The 26,765-nt window shown below is 40.4% G+C and overlaps 1 protein-coding gene across 2 annotated transcripts in view; it reads right to left on the bottom strand.

Annotated features, from left to right (window-relative positions):
* Positions 1–26,765, bottom strand: part of LOC146805015 (acetylserotonin O-methyltransferase-like) — a 498,870-nt gene that overhangs the window by 409,821 nt on the left and 62,284 nt on the right. For both annotated transcript variants that reach the window (XM_085622164.1, XM_085622165.1), the window contains exon 2: positions 369–543. In XM_085622164.1, the coding sequence (XP_085478290.1) occupies positions 369–543 (175 nt within the window). The remainder of the gene's footprint in view (positions 1–368; positions 544–26,765) is intronic.

Genomic DNA, 26,765 nt, shown 5'->3' with positions numbered 1-26,765 from the left:
TCTTGTCTTCCAGATGCACTAATTGATTATTGATTATTAGTCTATATTATAAAAAACATACTAAGGTTTGCTCTAGGTTTGTAATATCACTATGGCGTTTTGCCCTGTTTCCAAAAGAGAAAGAGGATTTAGCAAAACGTCCAACTTAACCATACACTTTGGGCTCATCTCTTTCTCAATTGCATTATTTATTGACATTAACAGCCAAATGCTTAGCAAATATCACAGCGAGAATTTAAAATATTTTTCATGATTAACTGGACTAAAAATAAAAAAGATGTATTTTCTGATTTTACAATTTATATATGATTAATGGAATATGTTTACACGGTCTGGCTTTGCTAATGGCTGTAACATTATGGCATTACCTTCGGTATTATTCATCTCGATTTCCAGGAGCTTTAACCCCACGCATGCGCACAATAATCTTTCCATCCCATCCGCACTGGCATGCAGACGCTCAGCAATGGTGGCAGAAGGCAGGGGGGCACCAGACTCCTGCAGCAGGTCAAATACTCCAAGTTCGCATGCAGCAAACATTGCCTGAGGAAGAATAACAATAAAATGCAATCTTTAAATTAGAGAAAGCTTTCTAAATCAGTTTAGTGCATTTACATTCAATGAAAAATTCACCTGTTACTAAAAGACATGTTGCATAATAATTCAACGGAACACATTGAAATAGATAGGGATAATGACGCCTTCCCTTCGTGATTTAGTACTCTGTTGGTCTGCTACAATAATTGTTATTGGAGTGAAATATCAACTCTCCTATGGATCAGGACATCGACATTTGTCATTTGTTGTGACTCTATCCAACTGCAGTAAGATTACTTCAGCCCACCTGTTCCTATTTTTCTTCCCCTTCATAGAGTTGCTTGACTTACATATCATTTGTACTGGGCTGTTGTAAATACAGAGGCCCAGTATCACATTTTCTTTTAAAGTAATTTCTGATTAGTTAACAAACAAGGTATTAGTTCATTTTCCTACCTTGAAGCACTCTCAAATAATTACAAAAGTCTACTGAAAATATGAACCCGCTGGGTTTCATCTGATGTACAAAATGCATTACCGCTAAAATACGAAATTATCATGAGAAACCGTGGGTGAATGCTAACCGAGCATGCCGAGTGCATCCACACCTTGCCACTACATTATTCTTAGCATGCAAGTTCCCCGTAGGTAAACTCAATCCATTTCCCTAATGTCTCAGTGATGTTCCTACTATTTCACACCCCTCTGTCTCACAAAGCCTCTTTCGCAACAGTCTCCTGCACCAAGAAAACTGTGAAATATAGATGTAATAACAATATGTAGTACAAAGTGTAATAAATTATTTATCTTGCTTCTCATCCTCCTTCTCCGTCAGAAACATGTAATAGGTGAGCATGTGGAAAAACGGTTATTTTCACAAGAGGTTGTTTATATCTTAATTTATGATGAAATGTCGATGAAAAGCGTTTCCTGAATAAAGCATCAAGTAGCTCGAATATTTACTCTGTAAATAAAATAATATCAAAATCACTCCAGCACTTTGATTCAGGATTAAGAAAGACTCAATCTATCAATGCTCTACATTGTGCTATCAAAATACATTTTTTCATAGATAAACCCTAAAAAATATTTAAAATAGCGTATTCAAATTTTGCTCACTTGATTTTACATTATTGAGATGAGATCAAAAAACTAACAATACATCATAATAAATAATTTACATGCAAATACCTTTTAAAGGTAAAACAAAATATGTTTTGAAAAAACAGTTTAAAAAGTCAGATAAACAAATTAGCCTTGGAGGAGTTAAATTCACTACTACTTCCACTCCAGCCTGACTAACAGTAGGGAAAGTGTTGTACTTTGGGGGAGAGGGTAGATTTAATATTCCAACTCCATTGTAAGCAACAGCAGGGAGCGTGTTTTACTTTGGAGGGATACCATTTACTATTTCTACTCCAATGTCAGTAATAGTAGGGCAAGATTAGGACTTTGAACGGGTTAGATTTACTATTTCCACGCCTGCATAAGCAACAGCAGGGAAAGAGTGGGACTTTGAAGGGGTTAATTTACTATTCCTACTCCAATGTGAGTAACAGTAGGGAAAGTGCTTGACTTTGCATGGGTTAGATGTACTAATCCTACTGCACCATAAGCAAAAGTAGGCAAAGGGTTGGCTGTGGGAGGGGGTCATATTTACTATGCACACTCCAAGCTGAGCAACAGTAGCTAAGTATTGGACTTTGGAGGGATCAAATTTACTATTCCCACTCAAACACAAACAATACTAGAGAAAATGTTGGACTTTGGAAGGGTCAGATTTACTATGCCCCTCCAACCTGAGAAACAGTATGGAAAGTGCTGGCCTTTTGAGGGTTTCACGTTTATTTATTTGCATAGTTTGTTGAAACCATTGCAATACAAACATATTTCATTTCAAAACTGTGTATACGTATAAAACTCCATACTTCTAAAAGCATTATATTTAAAAATCTTTACAAAAAAACTATGCTATAATTATATAAATTTACAAATCCAGTGTCAATTTCTTTGCCATATTATGTCCGACTGCACATCTCATTTATTATCCAAGGTATCTGATTTAAGTCCGTACTTTCCTTTATATATATATAAAAAAAAAAATAAGACGTGTGAATGAGGTGCTTACAGCTCAAAATAGGGTTCATTAGTACTTAACAACGAGCCCCTCCTGATTCTGCATTTTTCCATGTGGCTGAGTTGAGTATGCGGTTTAATTTTTTCAATAACTATGTTTCTGGCATTTTCTTTTCGCATATCCTCAAGAACTTTACGAAGGAACAGTTCAGTTGTGGTCGCTAGGTGTAGAAAATGCCAGAACTGCCTGCCTCCTGGTTTGGACCCCTCGCTGATTAAATTTGCCTTTCAGTAGTTGTTTCTGGTCTTGTAAAAGTTATTTGCAGGAACATAGTAGATGCAGCAGATCTTCCGGTGCTGAACCGCATAAGTGGCACATAGGGCCTGCCTTCTCCTTTAGCCAGGGTGGGAGATGCTGTATGCAGTGTAACAGACCAAGTCTATACTTCATGAAGCTAATTTTTTTATATACTTGGCATAGCCCAAATTGAAGTACTTTTGAGCAACTGGCTCACGGTAGTTATTCAGAGTCATCAATCCATGAGCCCTTTCTGAGAGTGAGGCTTTATCCTCCAGCCATGAAATATATTTGACTGTTTTCCAAACCAGTTTCTTGAGTATGCTGGTATTTGTAGGTGTTTCCCAGAGTTGGTTCAATCCCAATTTTAGTAAGCCATTTTTAAGATAACTAGCTGCAGGTGAAGTGGTATGGCGTTCTACATCCTTCCATAGCTGTTCATTTAAAGTTCTAGGAGGGGCTTTCCGTACTTTATCCTAGGTAATGATGTATGCCCCCTGTCTTGCGATAGATTGCTTCTGTATGCCAAACTCAAGTCTGATTTGCGGGGTGAAGTATATTTAGGCAGCCCAAATATGACCCTATACGTAGTTGATACTGTGGAGTCAAGTATTTTGGCATCTCTTCCGTTCTGCGCCTCACTGCCATAAGTAATTGTTGGCAGTAGCTGTGCATGAACCACCTGCACTATAGGCAGAATCGATGGGCCATTTAGTTTATGGTTCTTGTTTTGTCCAGATTTATTGTTAGGCTATTTCCTTTGGAATAGTCCTGTGTAGCGTTTATAAGATGTTGAAGGCATACTTTTGTTTGGCTAATCAGGACTATATCATCTGCATATAGGAGACATGGCAATAAGATGTCTCCCAATTTTGGAGCGTGTGAGTTACAGGCATTTAACATCGGTACAAGATCAGCTATAAACAAGTTAAAGAGTGTAGGTGCTAAAACACATCCTTTTTAAAACCCTTTGTCTGTTAATATGCGTCTCAACAGGAATGGTCCATCGCCCAACTTAATCTGAACCCAAGTGTTGGTATGCAGATTTATCAGCAAGTTTAAAAGGGACTTTGGGAGCCCCCAGCTATGCAGTTTATAATAGATAAGACATAGATGCAGGGGCCTCCTTGCAGTTTCAGCCTTATCAAAAAGCATTGCCATTGTTATTATGTTTGTAGTTGTCCCCACTGCTTTCGCAAATCCAGTCTGGTTTAATGGGATTGCAGATTGCTCTTTCGCCCATGCCTGAAGCTCCTCTAGTAGCGTTCCAGCAACAACAATTGCCTCGTCCACTAGAGCCACTAGCCGATAGTTCTGTGGAGTTGACCTTTCCCCTGACTTGTGAATTGGTGAAATAATAGATCCTCTCCAAGAGTCTGGCAAGGTGTTTGTCATTCTTATTTCCCTGAACAGTGGTTCTAGCGCTTCAGCCCAAAAAATTGACTCTTGCTTGTAGAGCACCGTTGGAATTCCATTTGGGCCGGGTGCCCCTTCTCTCCTGCCCTTGCCTATTTGCCTTTTAATGATCTTAATTCGGCTCATTGGCGAATCCTCAGTTAAGAAGTCTTCTTCCGATTTCCCAAGTGTGATCTGGTTTGTTTTTGTACACGCCATGTTGATGGTATGACCTTCTTTCCCCTTTACACTAAACTCTATGTCTTGATGGAAATGAGACCTAAGATATTTTACCCATACTTCCTCTGAAATATTCGAAGAGATCCCATTGTGGTTAAGATGAATAAATTGGTTTATGGTTCTCCAAAAACTCGCTCTGTTATTTTGTTTGATGTCGGCATGTAGTTTTGCCCAGAGGTTGTTCTCTGCTTCTCTGTTTGCATCCCTTTTTTGTTTTTTCAATAGTGCCTTGTTCTTTCGTAGCAAATTTAATTGTATTGTATCATGTGGCTTACACCGAAGTGTCTTAATAGCGATAGATGGAGTTCTTAGTAAGCTTGATTTCTTTCTTAGTTGTTTGTGATATGGTCTTCACTCCGCCGAATCTCTGCTGGGTTTGGCGTTTGATCTAAGTGGCATAAACTGCCATAGTTTTAGTGAAATTTCCTATTTCCTGACTTCGACTTGTCCTACCCTCAAATCAAAGTGTTATTTTGCAGTTTCCAGCATTCTGCAATCTGTGGCAGTCCCGAGTTTGATTCTTTTAAGGTCAATGGTGAAATCTGATCCTTGAGGAGCCCCGCACAGCTCAAACATAGAAACAATTGTTCTGAGCTCCATTTCTTGTGGCCGATGATCGCTATTTCCTTTGTCGCTCAACTGAAATGACATAATTTGGTGGAACAATTCTAGGGAGACAAAAGTATAGTCCAGTATCGTGTTCGTTCTTGTTGAGCTGTGTGTTGTTACATGTGGATTGTCTCCTCTTGATCTGCCATTTAGTGCTCTTAGATTTAGATGTTCTAGTTCCTCCAGGGTCAACTGTCCAGCCTTAGTTTGTTTGCATGGATGAAGTTTCCCTTGCATTGCGGTGTTCCAAAATGTATTTTGTAAGGACACTTCGTCTAAGAAGGAACCCATTACATTTAAGTTTAGGTCCCCTGTAAGAATAAAGTTGTAGGCCCTTCTCTAATACATGTTTCTACAAATTTACAAATTTCTTTTACTAGTTTGCTTTTTCGTTTTGGTTGAATGTAAACATTTATTATTATGATGTTGGTGTCCATTGCATGTGTTGATGTTGGGGAGAATAAGTTTACCGCTAAAATTGCTGGTGAAGTCGGACCAAATTCACGGACGATAAGATTGATTGTACTTGCAACATATATGACCAGACCTCCCTGGAGGTGTCCGTATTTTGCCAGTTAGTGCACTTGTGTAGAAACGTAGGAATCCTTGCATATGAGGAAGATTGACCAGCTAGGTCTCTTGTAGCACCACAATATCAAACACCCTGATATGGGTGACAAAGTCCAGATCTGTAAATTTATTTGCCAATCCATTCACATTCCAAAAGCATAACCGTATGGACCCTTTCGTGCCGGACCTTTGCAGTAGACCCAGGAGTTGGCAATCTTTTTTATTGTTATTTATTGTTCTAGAGATCCATCTTATATCAGAATACCAATTCTGCAGTGTAATGGAGTCATAATAGGTTTCAGGTTCTGCTGGAAGGAGCTCCGCGTTCATTTTACGCTGCCCCATGACTACTTTCAGCACCGATGTAGTAGGCCTGTTTGAGGTCATCTTGTTTTCCCTTGTGTGCTTTGGCATTAACAGGTCGGGATATCCTGGCTTGATGTATGAGGTAATGGTTATCCCCCAGTTCTTGAAAATGTCGCTTTCTATAAATATTTTTTGTGCAATTGTAGATGAACTCCATGTTGCTCTCGTTTTATCTCCTGCCATGGCGTCCTTGCATTTGATGAATTCTATCGAGTCAAGGTCAGTTGTCTTGATCTCAGTTAAGGATGGAATGTGGGATAGCAGACGTAGCATGTTGCCTTGATTCATGATATCATACCTACCTTTAGAGGTATATTCTGGTATAAACCATAGGGCACTTGTTTCCTTCCCGCTTATCCCTTTAGGGTCAGTTTTTTGCTTTGTATGTGGAAGGGCAGCATTATTCTGACATGCTCCAATTTCCTGCCAGTTCCCTTCTGCTCTTTTCAGTCGTGCCTTTTGTTCAGCTTCCGTCACTCGTCCAGCAGATTCTCTCTGATTTAATTCCCAACTAATTCAGTTAGGCTCTGGGAGTGCCTCATGATGCTGTCCGTGATTGTTCTATATTTGTGAAGGAAGATGTTTGTGTATCGATCATATCCTTATGGGGAAAATAACTGGTCCTAGAATTCTCCATTTCCCTATAAACCATGACTCTATTGGATGAATGGCTCATTCTTGTGTTCTCTGGTTCCATACATTTAATTTCCTGGTTCTCCAAGCTCACCATGTTTGCCTTACTTCCCTCAGTGACTTGACCATTTGTAATTAAATTTTGAGGAATTCCAGATGGCACGTCATCCTGGTTTGAGTCTTGCAATTAAATTCCCATCGGAATTTCTACTTCAATATTTTTGAGTCGATTTATAGTGCTGTTTCTTTCCGAAGTTGGCTGTGTAGATTATATATTCACTGCTTACCCAGATTGCTCTATCTTTCTAACTTCTTGGATCCTGATTGGGGACTTTTGACTTAATCCCACCTTTATTTTTGTACTTTTTATATTTGTTATTTCTGGTGTGGATGAACTGTGATGATTTATTTCTTTTTGGTTTGATGTTGCCCCGAAGAGGCGCAAAAATCCATTCTTATCATGAATTTGTTTTTGATTCCGAACTTTTCCGTTTTTGTGCGCGTCTTTTTTTGCATTCCTTTTGTTTTCCCCTTTATCCTCTCCTGGGATATCCCGCGCTTTGCTCTATGTGTATGTTTTTTTGCTGTTCATGTTTTTTCCATTGTTTTGTGTTAGTTTAAACATGGTCGATAAGTTCTCTTCCTTAGTGATTTCATTTGGATGAGTTGTCATGACTTTATAATTTCCATTTAAGGATTGTTCTGCTGATAACTCAGTACAGCCGTTATTTGAAGACTTTTTGATTTGTGAACATAAATCACTCAACTCTGGAGAGTCGCTAATGTATCGACAATCGGACTGCATCCACACGTTCGACTATTAGCTAGGACATAGTCCTGGATGCTTTGCAGAGAGGTGCTCAACGTGCCTAGCTTGCTGTCAATTGCAACCACAAAGACTGCCAAAGTATTAATTAGGATTAGTTGTGTATCCATTTTGTCAGATTGATATTGCAGGGCCTCTACCAGAAGTTGCACTGTTTTAGCAAGCTTGCCCAGGCTTTCCCATTTTCTGATTGGGGCGTGTATTCGTGTTGATCTCCGGATGCGCTCTTTATGCATCCCGACAGGTTTCCTTTTACTTGCATCCATTCCCCTGCATTTTGGGCCGTGTGTCCCATTTGCTCCTCTGTTTTTATATCTCCTGGGATGTTATTCCTGCTGTTATTCTGTGAGTAGGTTTCGAGGAGACCCTCCCATTCCACCTTATCGAGGTATGAGAAATTGTCCAGGTCTTCACTATCTTCCATTTCGCTGAGTTGGGATATCACAGATTTATATTGTGTTGATGGTGTTGCAAGCAATATTTTGTGATCTGAGCCCAGATTTAGGATTTCGGGTACACCCGCTGTTGTTTTTGTTTTTTCTATTTCCTCTGCAGTCAAGTATGTTCTTTTCCTTGTCTGCGGGTTTTCTTTGGGGCTGTTTAGCTCACAAATAGTTAATGCCTCTGTTATAACACAATTTCCTCCTTTGACTTTGTTTTGTGGTATTCGCCCAGGTGATGGAGCATTTGAGATGTCTATTACATCAAGATTGTAAATGCCTATTCCTTCTGTAGTGACTGCCCGTTTTTCCCTAGTCCCATTTTTTGAGTTCGACTCCTGGTTTCTCTCCGTATCATCTTCATTGGGTTTTTTTCCCCAAGGTCTGAGGCGTCCGGGAGGCGGAGATAGATTGACACTGTAGGATTGTTGTTAAACTAACAAGACTGGCTGGACTGGCTGGACCAGAAACCACTGCCCTACTACTTTGATCTTTGTTTCCTTCTCTCTCTCCACTCTCCATTTGGTGCAGGGGCTGGAGGGGTGTCAAAAGGCCCATTGTTAGTGTAGGGCCTGAGAGAAGAGTGTCTCCTGCGTTTTTGAGGTAGCAAAATTTCATATCTATTTTTGGCTGGATAAGGCGATGATAGTCCAATTGGTGACACAAGTCCCCAGTGTCTAACAGCCAAAGCTCAAGACTGCAGGCCGTGAATAGCAGTCAACAGCAAAAGCAGCAGGAGTCAGCAGGCAGGCAGGCTCCACCAACTAATGCCTCACTGCTTGTCAAAATGGTGCCACCCGCCCTTTGCCCTCTGTGCGTCACTCTGCTTCTTTGCTCCCCTTTCCTCCAGGGATATTTTCCAGAAGCCAGAAAGTCCTTGCAGTGAACCCCCAACTTGAACCCCCCCAGAAATAACAGTCACTGGCATGTCTTACCGTAGGCTTGACTAGCTTTTGTAGCAGCTCCCAGTTCCTGGTTCCTGGTTCTGAGCTGGGCTGGCATTCGTGGGTGAGTCCAGGCTCCACTCTGTTCAGAACTGGTTCCACTTGTCTGGCCTTTTGAGTCTTCCGGACCCCCTAACTCCTCGAGGGGGGCCACTAGCTGGTCTAGAGTACTGTATGAAGTACTGTGCAGGCTGTAGGAGCTGTATGTGCTGTGCCAACAAGTTCCCCCAAGCACCTGCCAAAGCAAACAAAACAGGGGCAGGGACTCAGTGCACAATGCAGCAGCTGTGGCAACTTTGAAAATGCAACTTGGCCGTTTCACGAGCCACCGCCCTCTATCGCTTGGCCACCAGCTCAGCCACCAGCCCCCTAGCCTCTCCAACACAGCACTTAGCGGCTTGGGACAAGCCGGCAGGAGTGTGTGGCGGTAGGTCAGTAGGTCAATGCTTGAGCCATGCAGCTGTTCAGCCATGGGCCACTCACTCAGGCTCCCGGCATTCCACCCATGTAATGGCCACACCCACGTCCGCCGCTCAGCTGCGCCACGATGCTCCTCTCTGCCTCACTCTCTGCTTCACTTTATCTTCATCTCCCGCTCCTGGCGTTCAACCCTCGCGGGCACTCCGTCAGCTGCCCCACTCCGCTCCACTCGTGCAACAGACTCTGGAGAGACAGGTTCCCAGACTCGCTCGATCGGTCCACTGAACCAGGAAGTGAGTCTGTCTCAATCATGTTTGTACCATCACAAAATATTGCCAGCAAACTTTGTGGTATATCGGGGGGATATAGGAATAACAGGGTGCCCAATTGCCCGATGTTTTAAAGTTTGACATGGCATGGCAAGCAAGCAGGCTCCACAAATCCTTTCACCTTACTCCCTGCCTTGCCTTGCTTTGTGCCTTGTGCCACGCCATGGCCCGCACACACCTCCCGGCAGCTGTTTAGCTATGCAGCCAAGTTCTGTGGTGCAGGCGGGCAAGTGGCAAACAGCCTCTGCAGCTCTTACCGCCGCTCTGTGTCACGCCGTCTCTCCACCCGCTCCACTGCTCTCATTGGGCTCGTTGAGCTCGTTGAGCTCCTGCTGCTCTCGTTAAGCTGCCTGGCTGCCGGCACTCCTGTCGCTGCCTCAGACTCCGGCTCGGCTTGGCGCAGCTAAGTTCCCCTCTCTGCATAGGCTGAGGCACAGCTTGCGTCCGGTGCCTCCGCACTCAGTTTGCCTACTCACATTCGTCACACCTCCCTGGTCAGCCTTTGGAGGGATTAAACTTGCTATTTCCACCCTGAAGTAAGCGACAGTTGGGAGAGTATTTGAGTTTGGAGGGATGAGAACTGCTATTTCCATTCAGCGGTATGCAACAGCAGGGAAAATATTAAATTTTAGAAAGCTCAGATTTAGTTCCGAACATCATATACAAAAAATCCAATAAATAAAAACATAAAATAAATTCATAACAGAGACAGACTATACACATTATTTTAAAACATAACAAAACTATATATTATTACACAAACAAGTAAATATCATTTAATAAATGAATATCCAAATTATTAAAACAATTACAGAATTAGCACAATAATCAAGTTAACCAATTTCAAAGTAAAAAAAAATACTATGGGGCTGATTCACAGGACTAATCTGTGACAAAATCCTAAATTTACATCTTTTGGTATTCACAGAACGCATTTAGTAGTAGTAAAGTTAGTATTTTGTCTTAAGTTAGTGTTTTGTCTTGAATTAGGATTTTGTCTTAAATTAGGATTTTGTCTTAAATTAGGATTTTGTCTTAAATTAGGATTTTGTCTTAAATTTTGGTTTTAAGACAAAATCCTAAATTAAGACAAAATCCTAACTTAAGACAAAATCCTAAATTAAGACAAAATCCTAACTTAAGAAAAAATCCTAACCTAAGACAAAATACTAACTTTACTACTACTAAATGTCTTCTGTGAATACCAAAAGTAGTACGTTTAGGATTTTGTCTCAGATTAGTTCTGTGAATCGGCCCCTATATTCTTAAAAATTATCTATTAAACAACCAAACACAATAACACATTTAATTATATCTCCAAACAGCAATTGACATTAACCTATTCAGTCCCCTGTGTTGCGGGAGGCCCCAAGCTTAAGGGGGCCCCTTCAGCACAGTACACTGATAGTCAGACCCTCCAGCCTTTAGCTTCTTTGCCAAAGACCCACGATTCACACTATTTCCATTATATGTCTGCCGCAATAAAAGAGACAGACTCCTTTGATGTTCGCTTCCTTTACCTGAAAAGGCTGCTTGTGTTTTGGCTCTGTACATTTTCAAGAAAAAGAAATCAGACACCAGTAAAGGAAAAAAAGGAACGGGGAGAATGTTTACTTTTTCTCTCTAAGCAGTGTATGTGGGAAATCAAAATAACATCACCGCGATCATGGAGGTTGCTCCTGGAGAATCCCGTATGTGTCCTCAGTGCGACTCCTCACGCAGTGGACAAAGTGCTAGCAAGCCCTTAGCTTCTCTGGAAAGCATTTGGCATGAAGCCAGTTTCTTGAGATAGGACTGCACAGGTGCAACAAAGACAAAACTTGAGGGTCTGGGTCTGACAGCAGCAGGTGTTCAGCAGACTTTCCCATGCCGGTCGAGGAGGAATTTGTCACTATTGATGTGGAAAGGTCTGCAGAGTATGGCAGAGCAGGGGGCAACGCTGTTTCTTCCTGACTGAAACACTTTATTGGCCTAATTATGACTTTGGTGCGGTTGCGCCGGCTCTCCGCTGACACAGCTGCACCAAAGCCAGCTTTGAAAATGTTTGCTATGTAGATTATAAAACAGACATCAATTAAAATATTACAAAGTTGCATTCAAACTCAAAAAAGTGTATTTCTTTCATGTTTGGAAGCTTAGATATTAATACTTCACATTATGGTACTACACTGAGAAGTAGTTATTAAAAGTGTTAGTTTTTTAACCTGAACCATATATAAACTAAGAGGTAACACAGTTGTCATTTAAAAAGCTTGTACATGGCCCAAATTATTATTAAGCAACAATAGTCTATCAAATCAAACACAATGCGTTTTTGTACAATTGGCATTCTGAACTCACATGTTTGAAAGTAATTTTATACGCTATAATGAAGAAAAATAATTTTTGGTGGAATAAGATATATGCCTAAGGTCACACAATTTAAGTGAGGAAGACATAAGTTATCCAGAATTTCTGGATTCACTTCCTAAAAATCAGCCACTAAATGGTACCAATTTGTCTCTAGTTAAGTTAAGTGTTTGTTTTTACCTCTTTGTGAATTTCTGTGCAGTTTTTATATAGCACGAACTCAGACCAACTATATTTGAGCTCTTTACATGGGCACCAGCTATATTACACAAGGCCATGTTTATTTTTTTTAGGCATTGAGAATTTTAAGTGATGTGCCCAAAATCACAGGATATTGAGGCAACACCAGGGCCCTCATTATGATGTCGGTCAAACCGCAACTGATGGCCTGTCTATTGCGGTCCAACCGACATCTAGCGCTATGGTCCGACTGCCGCATTATGTTGCGTGGTGGTCAGACACAGCGTGCGGAGGGACCAACCAATGATTCTGACAGACTCAAGGAGCCAGTCCGACTGTAGGTCAGAAAGTAATTCCCTACAATGGGGCGGTGCCTGCCCAGTTACCGCTGTAGGGATTACGATGTCCCTTTGAGACAGCCATTCTATGGTGGTCCGACCGTCATAGAAAGGCTGTCGTAAAAGGACTTTGGGGGCCCCTGGTAGGGCCCCTGTCCCACCACGGCCTCTGTTATGAGGCCAAACAACATGCAGTGCCTACCACACGGTGCATGGATGTTTAAAAAGTACATTTTTCCTATTGTGGCTTGTGCTGCAGCCTGCAGCACAAGCCGCAATAGGAAATGACCACAATTCGCATCCTAATTTGGAAAGCGGGACCGCTGACTCCTTGTAGGGTGGTCTCATTTTTGACACGATGCAAGTGGGATGGTCATTCGACCGGCATTATAATGAGGTCGCAAGACTTGAAGTTGGCTCCCCTGTGGCCGAAAGGCCACATCCTGGGTAGAGGGAGAGCATCCGGCTGAAGCCATATGAAAACTCAGCTCATTATGGGCTCAAGGTTCCAACAGGACCTCAAGTTGAGCCAGAGTTAGGCTTCAAGCTCAAGCATAGCTTGAGCTTTTGTGTGGCCCACCCACCTTTACCCAAAATCCGTACCCAGAGAACAACACCCCAGTGAAGTGACCTCTGAACTCCACTACTTTTCTGCCATTACATTCATACCAACATTCTCAGAGCACTCCTTAAATTTCTTCCCACATTCACCCTACTCATCCCATTGTTACATTAAATGTTTATGGCTCACTTGATTTCAATAAAAGTTCTTCAACATAAAGCGCACAATTTTCCATGTGCAAGTGATGCAGCGTGGAATTTCAAATCCTCCCTTTGTCACAGACCGAATATCATACTAACACATTCACTCAATACATTCATTGGTGGGGCCCATAACACCAACACTCACACATTTCTGATCTGCTCTTATGGGAGAGATGAGTGTTCCAAATGCTGACATGAAAGGAATACCTTTTGACCTAAAAGAACATATTTACATAAACATACATTGAATACCCTTAGTAAACCCTGAACTTCGAGATATTCCTTCCATTTAGTTGATAGATCAATTTAGTTGAATTGGATAAAGGTGACTCAATCCTTTTAATTTACATTCAATCTTAATCTATTCTCTTTCAAAAAATAGCCCAACACATTTGTTTGTTAATCAATAATTTAGTTTATCTAATTAATTGCAAATTTTAATAAATCATTAATCAAACCACAGAACATCATATTTACCTAATCTGCCTATTAGTTGTCCTCTGAGTCAATCAAGTCGTCATGCAGCACGCCACAGTCCCAAAGATTGGGTCTGGACCATAAGCGTGTACATATCAGTTAATGCCCATCAGTTCGAAAGTCTTTAGTTCATCAAGAAATCGGGCAGCAATTCAGTCTGTCAAAGATTCAGGAAAAACAGCTGTCCAGCAGTGTCACTGTCTTCTTTGTCAGCATAACGTCAGGAAAAGAAAAAATCTGCAACCACAAGCTACTCTACAACTCACTATTCTATCATCTTTTATAATGAAATTAATGTCAAAATGTAACAAAAGTCAGTTTTAGGCATTTTTGATTGGTTGGTTAGGATCGTCCGTTTCGGTTTCCCAAAGTCCATGATGGCACACTGTCAGACATGATCCATCCGGTTTGTCAAAAATTTCCATTGTTAAAGTTCTTGGCAAAAGTCCAGTCGCGACCTTGCTTGGGTACGGGCTGTGTAGGTCATCTTGAGGCCACTTGTTCATGAGCCTGGACATGCGCACTTGGTCTGAAACCTCGTGGAATGGTAGCTGTCTCGTCGAGTAAGTCAGTCAGCCATATTGTCGAAAGGCCCAGTCTGTCAACTTAAGCAAAACAAACACAAAAAGTAATTAAAACATGGAAATAACGAATAAAATGTTTAACCCTCACTAATTCCCCTATGTGTATGTAATTATCTAGCATAGTAGCAACATTTAAAGCGTTTATATTCACCTAATTATGTCATCTGGTGCAACTTACAATTACGTCACAAAAGCAACATATATCATGCAATATTCTATTTTTCTAGTATTAATATGCGTGAGTATATTAGTTTACAAAGTATTTTAACCATGCAAGATGCAAATCCCACGTGTAATTCATACATTAGTAAGATTGATTAGGTATTACTTCAAACAGATTAATATTATTGCAATTAATAGATTATTCTGATTAGTATGAACATGCAGAAATGGGGGGTATACAAAATGTTGTACTACCCGCTCCATCAATCCCCCCTTTGGTGATTATTTATATCACCACACCATCAAAATTTTGTATCTCTTTTATGGAGTTTCAAAGTGATTTCTTGCTTTTATTCTTAATTCAGTTTCCCCTGTCTCTTCTCTTTTTGCTGACTTATACATATTCTCCTTAACTTCCTCTAATTCTATCTCTTCAAATTCTCTATTTTGTTTCTTATCTTTTCTCCTTAAATTTTCTCTTTTTAACTTTTTCTGATTTTTAATCTTTTTACGACAGATACACCCTAATCTTATTATCAATACTATGAAAATCACACATGTTAATGGAAATAATATTTTACCTAAAAAGGTACTACCTAAGTTTACTAAGAAATCTCTAATAGCTGATATTTTCTTTCCAATCCTTTCCTTAACACCTTCAACCTCCAGTGGTGCAATTTTGTCATGCAGTTCTGTAATATTTTTAATATAAATGTTCAAATCTTTACTTTCGTCAGGAATGTAAGTACCACAATGTTGAACTTTCAGCATTCCACAGACTCCACCCTCTTTGCCAATAATATATCAAGGGCAAGTCGATTTTGCATTACCATGACACGCATGGCAACCATTTCAGTGTTTACCAATAAAAATCCTCCAGCGGTGCTTGTTGACAAGCGATCCACTACTGTTGAAAGCCTTCTAATTTTGTTTGCATTCAGAGATATTCCCACTGCTGGTATCAATGCTCCAAAGATGTCACCTACAATTTCTGACCAGGATTCTCTCTTACTACATGCTAACTACCTAAACTATGTACACCATCTTCTCCTTTATCCATATGAAAAATCTTCGGGAAAACCAGGCCCACATACCAATGGCCTGGCAAACGATAATACGCCCTGTTCCCGCAAATGAAGTATAACCCAGGAAAAACTGGATCTTTTCCACATTTAAATCCCCATCCTCCCATGAATCGGTATGTTTCATGGCACTCACTATTACCTACAAAATAATTATCATGTGCAGTTTGATTCCTTCTAATACACAATTTTACTTTCTGAGGCCAATCTAAAGTCATAGTTGGACTAGCTTCACCTTTCAAGTGTTTTTCCATTTCTACATCCCAGACTGTCTTTTCCACATTTCCTTCAGATGCCTTTCTTTGCATTTTCAGTCTCATTTCTTCAACCATATCTAAAAATGTATTTTCCTCTTTCTTTAAACTGCAAGTCAAATTGTTTTTAAATCTATATTCTAATGTTAATTCTTTAGTCGCTAAGAAAAATCCACCTAATACCTTTGCAGGTTTTACCTTGTTTAGCTTGTTAATTGATGGTACTTGTGAAAATATGTTATCTACATCTGAAAAATAATACTCTAATTTCCCTGTTTGATAAAATAAACTAGCTATTACACTACATGTTATTCCATAAGTTACTGGAAAGTCACTCCCTCTGATACAGAAGCAGGTAACTGCATACAAACGTAGCAGTCCCTTACGTCCATTGTCTTTACATATTCATACAACTATTTTGAAAACACATTATTAGAAAAATCTGTTATAGACCTGTCTTTATGTAAATACTTTTTATCTATTCTAGTCGGAACTACCTTTTAAATCTTTTCTATATTAGTTTTGTTTTCACTATGTCCTTCTATTGTATCTAAAGTAACCTTAAATGAGATCAGGAGAGCAAGTATGCTCCACAGAAGCATTAGTAATCTTGTACAACAACAACACATTTTACACCATCTTCTCAAGAATATACATCTACCTTTTCTACTATCTGTGTTTGCCATTTTTGCTAAAATGGACAGTGTCTTTTGACTTAGCCTCTTCTACTTCACAACTAGTTTTCTAACCCAAGGCTCTAAGCACCTGCTTGGTTCTACCAGTTTTTGTCTTTTTCCGTATTTTATTGTCTTTCCATTAGTAGCTTTCTTGTCTCACTCAGTTTGGCATTTCATCATCTTTCACTTTTCCTTCGTGATCTGAATACAGAATGTCCTGAACATCCGCTTCTTCTCCAAAATCGGACAAGATAACTCTCAGGATTTCCGATTCTTCGTCCTCCTCAACCACTTCTTGTACAACCACCTCTGGATTTCCTTGGCTATCCGCCTCTTCTTTTACTTCAGGCAGGGCCACATACGTCCATTCTGGTGACTTATACTTCTGGTTAGGTACTCATTTGCTTTCTTTAATTACAATGGTTTCTTCGTCTTTTGATTTCTCCTGACTCGTCACTTCATTCACCTCTTCAGCCCTTGGTGAGTTTACTCGTGTCAGTCGATATCTCAATCTTTTTATTTTATTTGGCCAAACGTCGTCCTTTGCTGCTCTTTTCAATTTACTTCCTTTATCATTCTTTTCAGTTCTCCAAGATCTCTTTCTTAGAACTCGACCTTCACGTACTTCATCTTCGCTTTCCGCTGACTCTGTTTCAACTTGCTTTTTACTCTCAACAGTTTTTTTTCCCACAACTTCTTTTGTTTTCCCTACATCTCTCCCTCCTCGAATCTCCGACACGCAATCTTCCTGCTGACTACTTGTCCCTGCTTCTAACTAGATGTTGGAGTTCCCTACACCTCCTTGGGGGTGTTCCGCAGTAATCTTTCTCTCTCTCTCTGTATCTGGCACCTGTCCATTTAAATGTGTTGTTTCAGGTGGAATTTCTCTCTAACTTTGATCTGGAACTTCTCTTTCATTAATTTCTTTTATTGTCTCTTCACTGTCTTTTTCTTTGTTCTTTCCTTGTCTTTTCCTAGAACACTGAGCTCCTAGTTCAGTCTCTGAATCTGAGCTGGTATCAGAAATCTGTAACCTTCTTCTCAAGGAAATACTTCTGGGGACAAATGTTAGACTTGGTTCTGCTTCCCCCCTTTCAGGGTTTTCTTTTGTTTTTGTCTCTCCGTCATCCGATTCAGTACTGGATTCTGATTCATCAAAATACTCCTTTTCTGTGCTATCCACTGGATTTGGAATTCTCAATGTATGACTTGCATGAATCCAGTTTTTCAGTGCAGCACACTTTACAGCTGTTGTTGTGGTCAGGATGACTTGTCGTGGTTTTCCCCACCTTGGAACCAAACAGTTTCTTCTTCTGTGTACTTTTATTCTCACCCAGTCCCCTGGGCTCAGATCATGGGCTTGCTTCCTTTCAAGGGTGGTGACATCAGCTCCAACCTGATGAAACACAGAATGAACTGCGTCAGCCAGGCTTTTACAGTATTCCAGCACCATGTCATCAGTTATAGTCATCAGCTTGTTGACTGGTATGAACACATGTCGCATCGCCCTCTCATGATCATTTCATGGGGGCTCAGCCCTGTAGTTCTGTCTGGAATTGATCTAATAGTCATCAGTACCAGAGGCAAGACATCAGGCCATTTCATACCTGTGGCTAAACACATTTTCCCTATCCTGTTTTTGATAGTACCATTCATCAGTTCCACCACACCAGAAGCTTCTGGTCAGTAGGCACAATGTAGTTTTTGCCGTACCTTCAATGCTTCACAAATCAATTTTATGATCTCATTATGGAAATGGCCTCCTCGGTCTGATTCAATTGTCACAGGGAACCCGAATCTAGGGATAAATTCCCTCAAAAGTAATTTTGCCACTGTCATCCCATCATTTTTTCTTGTTGGGAATGCCTCTACCCATCTAGAAAACAGACAGACCATAACTAGAACATACCTCAAGCTGTTACAGGGAGGCATCTCAATGAAATCCACTTGCATTCTGGTAAAAGGCCCTCCTTCTCGACCTATTGTTCCTAGACTCACTACTGTCTTTCTTCCAGGATTGTATTGCTGACATATTAGGCATCTCTGACAAAGACTTTCTGCTACAAGTCTGAATTTTGCATTGTACCAATCTACCTGTTTAAATGACCTGATCATGGCATCCCTCCCTATGTGTCCCTGACCATGATACATCCGTGCCATGGCAGACATCAGGCATAACTGGTCTTCCATCCCGATAGACCCACACATGATCCTTCTCTCTGGGTGCACATCCTGCTTTTACCCACTGCTTCATTTACTCATCTCCTGCTTCTTCCTGCAATAGTCTTACTTCTTCCCATGTACCCACAATGTTAGTAAACATCAAAGAGCAAGAAATCACCTCTTTTTCCTTGGCCCGGTTAATGGAATTCTGATTACGTGCACAGTATTGAGCCATGTCATGAGCATATTTATTGCCAGTGGCGATGTAATCACCACTTTGACTATGGGCCGCACACTTCACAACAGCCAATTGCCTAGGCAGCTGTATCACCTCAAGCAATTTTCCAACCACTTCAGCATTCTTAATGGGAGTTCCACTCGATGTCAAAAATCCTCTGTGCAGCCATATCTGACCGAAGTCGTGTATGACTCCGAAGTCATCTCTGTCTTCTACATTCTCAGTATCAGGCAACAATGTTGAAGGATTCACATTCAAACATCTCACAAGACTTGCACCTAATATGACTTTCTCGTACTTAGTCAGCCGACTATGTGTCATATACTGAGTGTGACTCCTTGTTAAAAGGATTGCCACATCATGAGGTACAAACACTTTCACAAGATATCCCATTACAATTCCTTCACTCTGTTCCAAACTCTGGCATGTAGCAGCTACTGCTTTCAAACACCCGGGTAGGGCTACAGCTACTGGGTCTAGCATTGATGAGAAATATGCAATTGGTCTCGTCAGTTTTCCATGCTTCTGTATTAGAACAGAGAGTGCACATCCATTCTTCTCACTGCAGTACAACTCAAATTCTTACTGATAATCAGGCATCCCTAATGCAGGTGCTTCACACAACCCATCTCTCAATTGTTTAAAAGCTGCCAATGCTTCCTTGTTCAGATCAATGGGATCTCTCACATCACTTCTTGTCAGTCGTACCAAAGGTTTTGCAATCAACGAAAAGTTGCTGATCCATTGAAGACAATATCCAACCATTCCAAGAAACATTCTCACCTCTCTTTGGGTCATGGGTGCTCTCATTCCTTTTATGATCCTGATTCTGTCTATCGTTATCTTTCTAAGTCCTTTTTCACTGTTGTGGCTTAAATATTGTACTTCTTTCTTGCAAAAATGTAATTTTGATGGTGACACTTTAAGTCCTCCATCTGCCAGATGATTCAGCAAGGCTATAGTGTCTAGCTCACAAGCTTCACAGGTTTTCGATGCCACAAGAAGGTCATCGATGTACTGAATTAACACTGAATTGTCGTGCATTTCTAGGCTTTCCAAAGACTTCTTCAATAGCTGATTAAATATTGAGGGGTTTTCTGTATACCCCAGTGGAATTCGGCACCAAGCCAAAACGAAACGCAAATATTTGCTGGCTGTCATGGTGCAATGGGATGGAAAAGAAAGCATGGCATAGATCAATCACTGTATACCATTCTGGGTCATGGGGAATCTGATATAAAATCACAGATGGGTTTGGTACAATAGGACAGCATGACACAACAATTTTGTTCATCTTTCTCAGCTCTTGTACAATCCTTAACTTCCCATTAGGCTTTTTCAGTCCCATTATTGGTGAATTACATGGACTACTCATTATTTCTCTCAGAATGCCTTGTTTTATCATTTTCTCAATCACAGGAGTAACTTCTTCAATTATTTCAGGTGTCAATTTATATTGAAGGACATTTGGATAGCGTACTCCTTCTTTCACTGTTATTTTGACTGGATCTAAATTTCTCATTAATCCCACATCTTCTCCTGTGAAATCCCAAACTTCTGCTTTTACAGACTGTTTCAATTCTTTAGGTAATTCATCAGGGTTGAATACAGCATAGGCTTCAGTAACCTCTTTTTCCCTGTTTGCCATTGTCATTTTATACAACACATCTTCATCCGGGGTCTCAAATGCTATCCCATCCGGGGTACAAAATATAGTGTAGTTCATCTTACACAGTAAATCCCTACTTAATAAAGTCACAGGACTGGTATCGCACACAACAAAGCGGTGCATTTCAGAAAATTTCCCTATGCTAACTTTCACTGGCTCTGTAAGTTAAGTTTTAATCTGCCTACTGGATACACCAACTACTTGGATCGTTTCATCCGAGAGAGGAAGGTTCTTAACATCAGCTGATCTGACAGTTGATCGAGTAACATCAGTATCGACTAGGAAAGCAATACTTTCATTATTTATCTTCCCATCTACAAATGGGCCTGTCTGGTCTACTTCTAGAGTTGCGCCAAGTACGCACTCTTCTTCCTCCCTTCGGCACCGTCAATAACCCTCGTCTGAATCACTCTCATTGCGTTGTAGCCAATACTGCGAAACAGCGCTAGCGCGTAGCAGCTTGTTTACCTGTTCTTCGCTGTAGAATCCCGTTTCATGACTATATTTCTGGGAGTTTTTGCTCTGTGGTAAGGGTGGTTTTGGCACCTGATTCTGTTGGACTGCATCCTGCTGCTGTCGCTGCGGTTGACCACTCACCTCATTCTGCACCTGTGGATTCAATGATGCATTTTCATTGTTAGTACTTGGGGGAAATTTACACTTGGATTTCCAATGCCCTAGTCTACCGCAATTATGACATGGGAATTTCTTTTTAGCTTCTTCTATATTGTCTCGGGCCTGTATTATTCGCTTGTTCCGCTAATTGAGCTTCCTGTCTCTCGGCTACCTTTATTTGTGCCCACATAGCCTTCTCTTTTAATTTTTGCTGTTTTGCTTTAATCTCATCACTGAAATATTTTGCATGTCTCAATACTTCATCTATTTTCTTATTTTGCCAATCTACAGTATGTTGTTTTATCATTTCACTAATCTCTGGACGTAGACCATATACAAATCTGTATACAAAATGACTTAAATCCTTTTCACTCAGATTTTCATAAACTGTTTAAAGGCTAAGATCAGCCTTTTCATAATATGCATGTACTGACTCTTTGCTTTCCTGATGTGTTCTGTCAATTTTCACCCAATCTGTCTCTTTAGGAGGTACTTTGTTTTTCAGAAAGGCAATAACCTGTTCATATTTCTTCATTACCTCGGGATCAGGAGCTCCAGTTTTTGGATCTCTAGGGTATTCCTGAGTTGGCCAATTTATCATGACCTTACATTCTGTCCATAAATCTGCTGGTACTATTATATCAAATAGACTATTCAGATCAATCCATATGACTTTAGACAACTTCACAAATCTGTCCACTTGTCTATACCAATCATCAGGCTTTTCGCGTAGTCGAGGGAAATCATTGGTAAAGGACAAAATATCCTGTCTTGTCCATGGGACATGCACATATCCTCCTCCTGGGATTTCTCTCATAGGGCATTCTGTTACTACTTTTTCTTTTTCTGTTACAGGGAATGCTGCAAACGTTTTATCTGAGGCATCATCTCATTTTCGGTACCACCTGCTTCTCTATTCATCCACATCTCCCCATTTTCTCAACAAGATAATTATTTCCTTAATCTGACTTATCCGTCCTGTGGTGTTCTAGTTTTCAATATCTTTTTCAGTGAAATCTATTCGATATGGTTTTTGCAAAGCTTTACTTTTTCAATTTCTATACCCATTTCATTTGCTACTTCTTCGAGTCTTTCATGCAGATTTTTCGCTCTCCATGTTACACTTTTGAACAAAAATAGTAATTCCTCATCTTGATAAGTTTTTTATTTCTCTGTGGGGATAGTTCCTACTATTAACTCTTCCAGTACCATTCGTAATTTGGCCACATCTATTGATTGGGATTCTTTGTATTTTCTCTGGAAGCTTCTCAACCATTCACTTAATTCTTCTATAGCTGGACCTACTGGCTTCTCTACATTACCTCGTTCTGAATCCTTTTGTGTTTCTAATATTGACTCCACTGTCATTGTATGTCTTTCTGCTAAATTTTGGCCTATAAATGGGTTACTCGAAACATTTGGTTCGATCATACTCATTGTCTGTCTCCATGGATTTTCATTTTGGCTCTGTTTTGGCTGCTCAGCCTGTTTATTGCTATTATAAGGAACCGTTAAACAATGTTCGCTATCTTTCTGTTTATCAAAATTAGGCATCACTGGGCCTATCGTCACTGGAACTGTTACAGCTTCCAGATTTTTAGTCAATTCTCTTATCTTCTCAGTTAATTCTAAGGTTGTTTTCGCAAATTCTGCTGAATTTTCGCCATTGACCTTACTATCAGACTTCCTCTCTACTTCTCTAATGAAGTTATTTTTCTCTAAACTTGGGACACTGGTTCTGACTTAATGATTCGTAAGGTTTCTTTCATTGGGGCACTTGGTGTTAATATTTCTGGTTTTGGTTGATACGGAGGTGGATTTTTATAAAATATGTCATCAAGAACATCATCCTCTGATTTATTCACTCCATACCCTCTCGATTCCACATTATGCCTTTATTCTGTGCATTTTCTGCCTCCAATTTCTTCTGCAGTTTTAACGGTAAACAGACCTTCAGTCATACTCGCATTTCGCCACCTTCTTATTCGGTCATCATGATTCTCATGTCCATATGACCTACCAAACATGTACCTATATCTTCCGCCACTCCTCTGTCTCTCTCAGTCATGCATCTCATCTTCCCATTCTGTCAATGCTTCAAATTGTGTCGGTCTAGGTCTCGGTTCTAGATTCATCATTTTCTCTCTCAAATTTCTCAAAACTGTTAAATTAAATGAACCATGCTCTGGAAAAGCCAAGACTCCGTCGTCTTTAGTGTACTTTACCCAATTGTCTAACCAACCGTATTTCGCAACCATAAAGGATGCGGGGGGTTTCGGTGGAGGAAGTAATTGTCCTTCCCTAGTCACAATCGGTTTGTCCTTTTCAAACCACTTCTTAATTTTCCCAAACCAGGACTTTTTCTCCTTTTCTGGTGGATCGTAATACATCTTTTCTGTTTTTTCGTGTATGACTAGTCTCTCTTTACAACTGTACCGCTATTCTGACCAATCGTAGCGCGACTCACACTAATGCACCAATCAGGAGCGTTTATGTTTCTAACTGACTGGCCAATCCCAGCGCGGTCTTTCTGACGTCGGTAGCCGCTGCCGCAGCTCCTGCTTCAATTGACCCCTCCTTTACAAAATTCTCTCGGTAAGTTTTGTTTCGAATTTACAAATCTGTTAGTAACAACACAAAAACACCACCATTGAACCAAGGAATAGCAAAAGACCTTTCTCACAAGAATTCCATCTTTTCCGAGAGCAGCGCTTACCTCTGCCCTACTACGGAATCGTTACTTCCGTTGATAAAGAAGCACATCCCTCTACCTTACCCTTCTAACAAGCATCAGCTAACCGTTTCTCCAGGATTAAGACACCTAGTTGGAGACCCAATGCTAGTGAGAAATAAAACCAGAGTTTCACAATTAACCTGAATGCCTTTTCATTCCCGCACTTTCACACGGAAAAATGTAGTACATTCTCACAGAATTCTGTCTTTCCCGAGAGCAGCGAACAGTCTGCTCTACTACAGAATTATAACACTCGTTAACAAAGTAGCACTTCCCTCTACTCTGTCCTTCTAACAAGCTTAGAGAACAGCTGCTACCTTTCCAGTGATAAGCGTTATCAGAGTACCTTCTGGCCTCCTGGTACCTAAGACCACAATTTCACAGGTAACCTTCGCTATCATACGCACTTCTCTCATACAGAATATGTCTCTAGTGGCAACACACGACGATGCTACCGAACCGAACCCAAACAATGCGTCGTGCAACTTCACTCGTTACACGTTTCCCCTGTGTACCTACAGGGCAACAACAATTCCGTCTTTTCCGAGAGCAGCGCTTACCTCTGCTCTGCTACGGAACCGTTACAAACTTCCAACTTCCTACATCCCAGAAGCTGTGCCAACAACACAGAACTTAACACGACTCAACATAGAGTGTTAATACATAAACCGATACTTTCCGATAATCAATAAGCTATTTACAGTCACTAATCACCAAACCAAAACAATAAAAACCATAACTCTGCTACCAGAAAAACTGATGCAGCGTGGAATTTCAAATCCTCCCTTTGTCACAGACCAAATATCATACTAACACATTCACTCAATACCTTCATTGGTGGGGCCCATAACACCAACACTCACACATTTCTGATCTGCTCTTACGGGAGAGATGAGTGCTCCAAACGCTGACATGAAAGGAATACCTTTTGACCTAAAATAACATATTTACATAAACATACATTGAATACCCTTAGGAAACCCTGAACTTCGAGATATTCCTTCCATTTAGTCGATAGATCAATTTAGTTGAATTGGATAAAGGTGACTCAATCCTTTTAATTTACGTTCAATCTTAATCTGTTCTCTTTCAATAAATAGCCCAACACATTTGTTTGTTAATCAATAATTTTGTTTATCTAATTAATTGCAAATTTTAATAAATCGTTAATCATACCACAGAACATCATATTTACCTAATCTGGCTATTAGTTGTCCTCTAAGTCAATCAAGTCGTCATTCAGCACGCCACAGTCCCAAAGATTGGGTCTGGACCATAAGCGTGTACGTATCAGTTAATGCCCATCAGTTCGAAAGTCTTTAGTTCATCAAGAAATCGGGCAGCAATTCAGTCTGTCAAAGATTCAGGAAAAACAGCTGTCCAGCAGTGTCACCGTCCTCTTCATCAGCATAACGTCAGGAAAAGAAAAGATCCGCAAGCTACTCTACAACTCACTATTCTATCATCATTTATAATGAAATTAATGTCAAAATGTAACAAAAGTCAGTTTTAGGCATTTTTGATTGGTTGGTTAAGATCGTCCGTTTCGGTTTCTCAAAGTCCATGATGTCACACTGTCAGACATGATCCATCCGGTTTGTCAAAATTGTCCATTGTTAAAGTTCTTGGCAAAAGTCCAGTCGCGACCTTGCTTGGGTACGGGCTCTGTAGGTCATCTTGAGGCCACTTGGTCAGGAGCCTGGACATGCGCACTTGGTCTGAAACCTCGTGGAATGGTAGCTGTCTCGCCGAGTAAGTCAGTCAGCCATATTGTCGAAAGGCCCAATCGGTCAACTTAAGCAAAACAAACACAAAAAGTAATTAAAACATGGAAATAACGAATAAGATGTTTAACCCTCACTAATTCCCCTAAGTGTATGTAATTATCTAGCATAGTAGCAACATTTAAAGCGTTAATATTCCCCCAATGATGTCATCTGGTGCAACTTACAATTACGTCACAAAAGCAACATATATCATGCAATATTCTATTTTTCTAGCATTAATATGCGTGTGTATATTAGTTTACAAAGTATTTTAGCCATGCAAGATGCAAATCCCACGTGTAATTCATTCATTAGTAAGATTGATTAGGTATTACTTCAAACAGATTAATATTATTACAATTAATAGATTATTCTGATTAGTATGAACATGCAGAAATGGGGGGTATACAAAATTTTGTACTACCCGGTCCATCACAAGGCAGCTACAAAAACACAAATGTTTGCATCAAAAGTTCCATTTTGCTGCCGCTATATTATATATTCGAAACAGCAATATACTGGGGGGGTCTGAGTGACTGGGTCTGTCTGAATGACTGGGTCTGGGACCAGCTAGTTTGATACACTCGTGCATGCAGTCATACACGGCACACTGGCCAGCACTGTCCACGTATGGCAGGTCCATAGCCTGAGAGCTCCTGACTGGGGCAGGGGGAGCTCCATGTACTTTGCAGGGGGCCCTCAACTTCTGTTACGCCACTGGCTCCTGTTCATGGATGGTGAAGGCCCACCACAATCTTCTATCTTACATGTGAAGCACCTTTAGGGAAACACATTGTCCATTTCAAAGAGAAAGATACACAAAGTCCAGTTCACAAAGCATCTCTTTAATCAGGCAAAAGCTGACCTACTTGTTTCAGCCCCTGCAGGACTTGTTCCGTTTAAGAAGCCATTTCCAATAGTGTCAGATATAAATATACAGTTTTGTGATCGCAACCCGAAAACAGTAGAGTTAGAAAACATGCTGCCTTACAGCTGAAGGATACATTCTGAGTAATTTGATTTTATATT

Source organism: Triturus cristatus, chromosome 8, assembly GCF_964204655.1.
Source record: "Triturus cristatus chromosome 8, aTriCri1.1, whole genome shotgun sequence".
NCBI lineage: Eukaryota > Metazoa > Chordata > Amphibia > Caudata > Salamandridae > Triturus > Triturus cristatus.
Note: the sequence above shows the minus strand (reverse complement) of the source record. Positions and strands in the feature narration are given on the sequence as shown.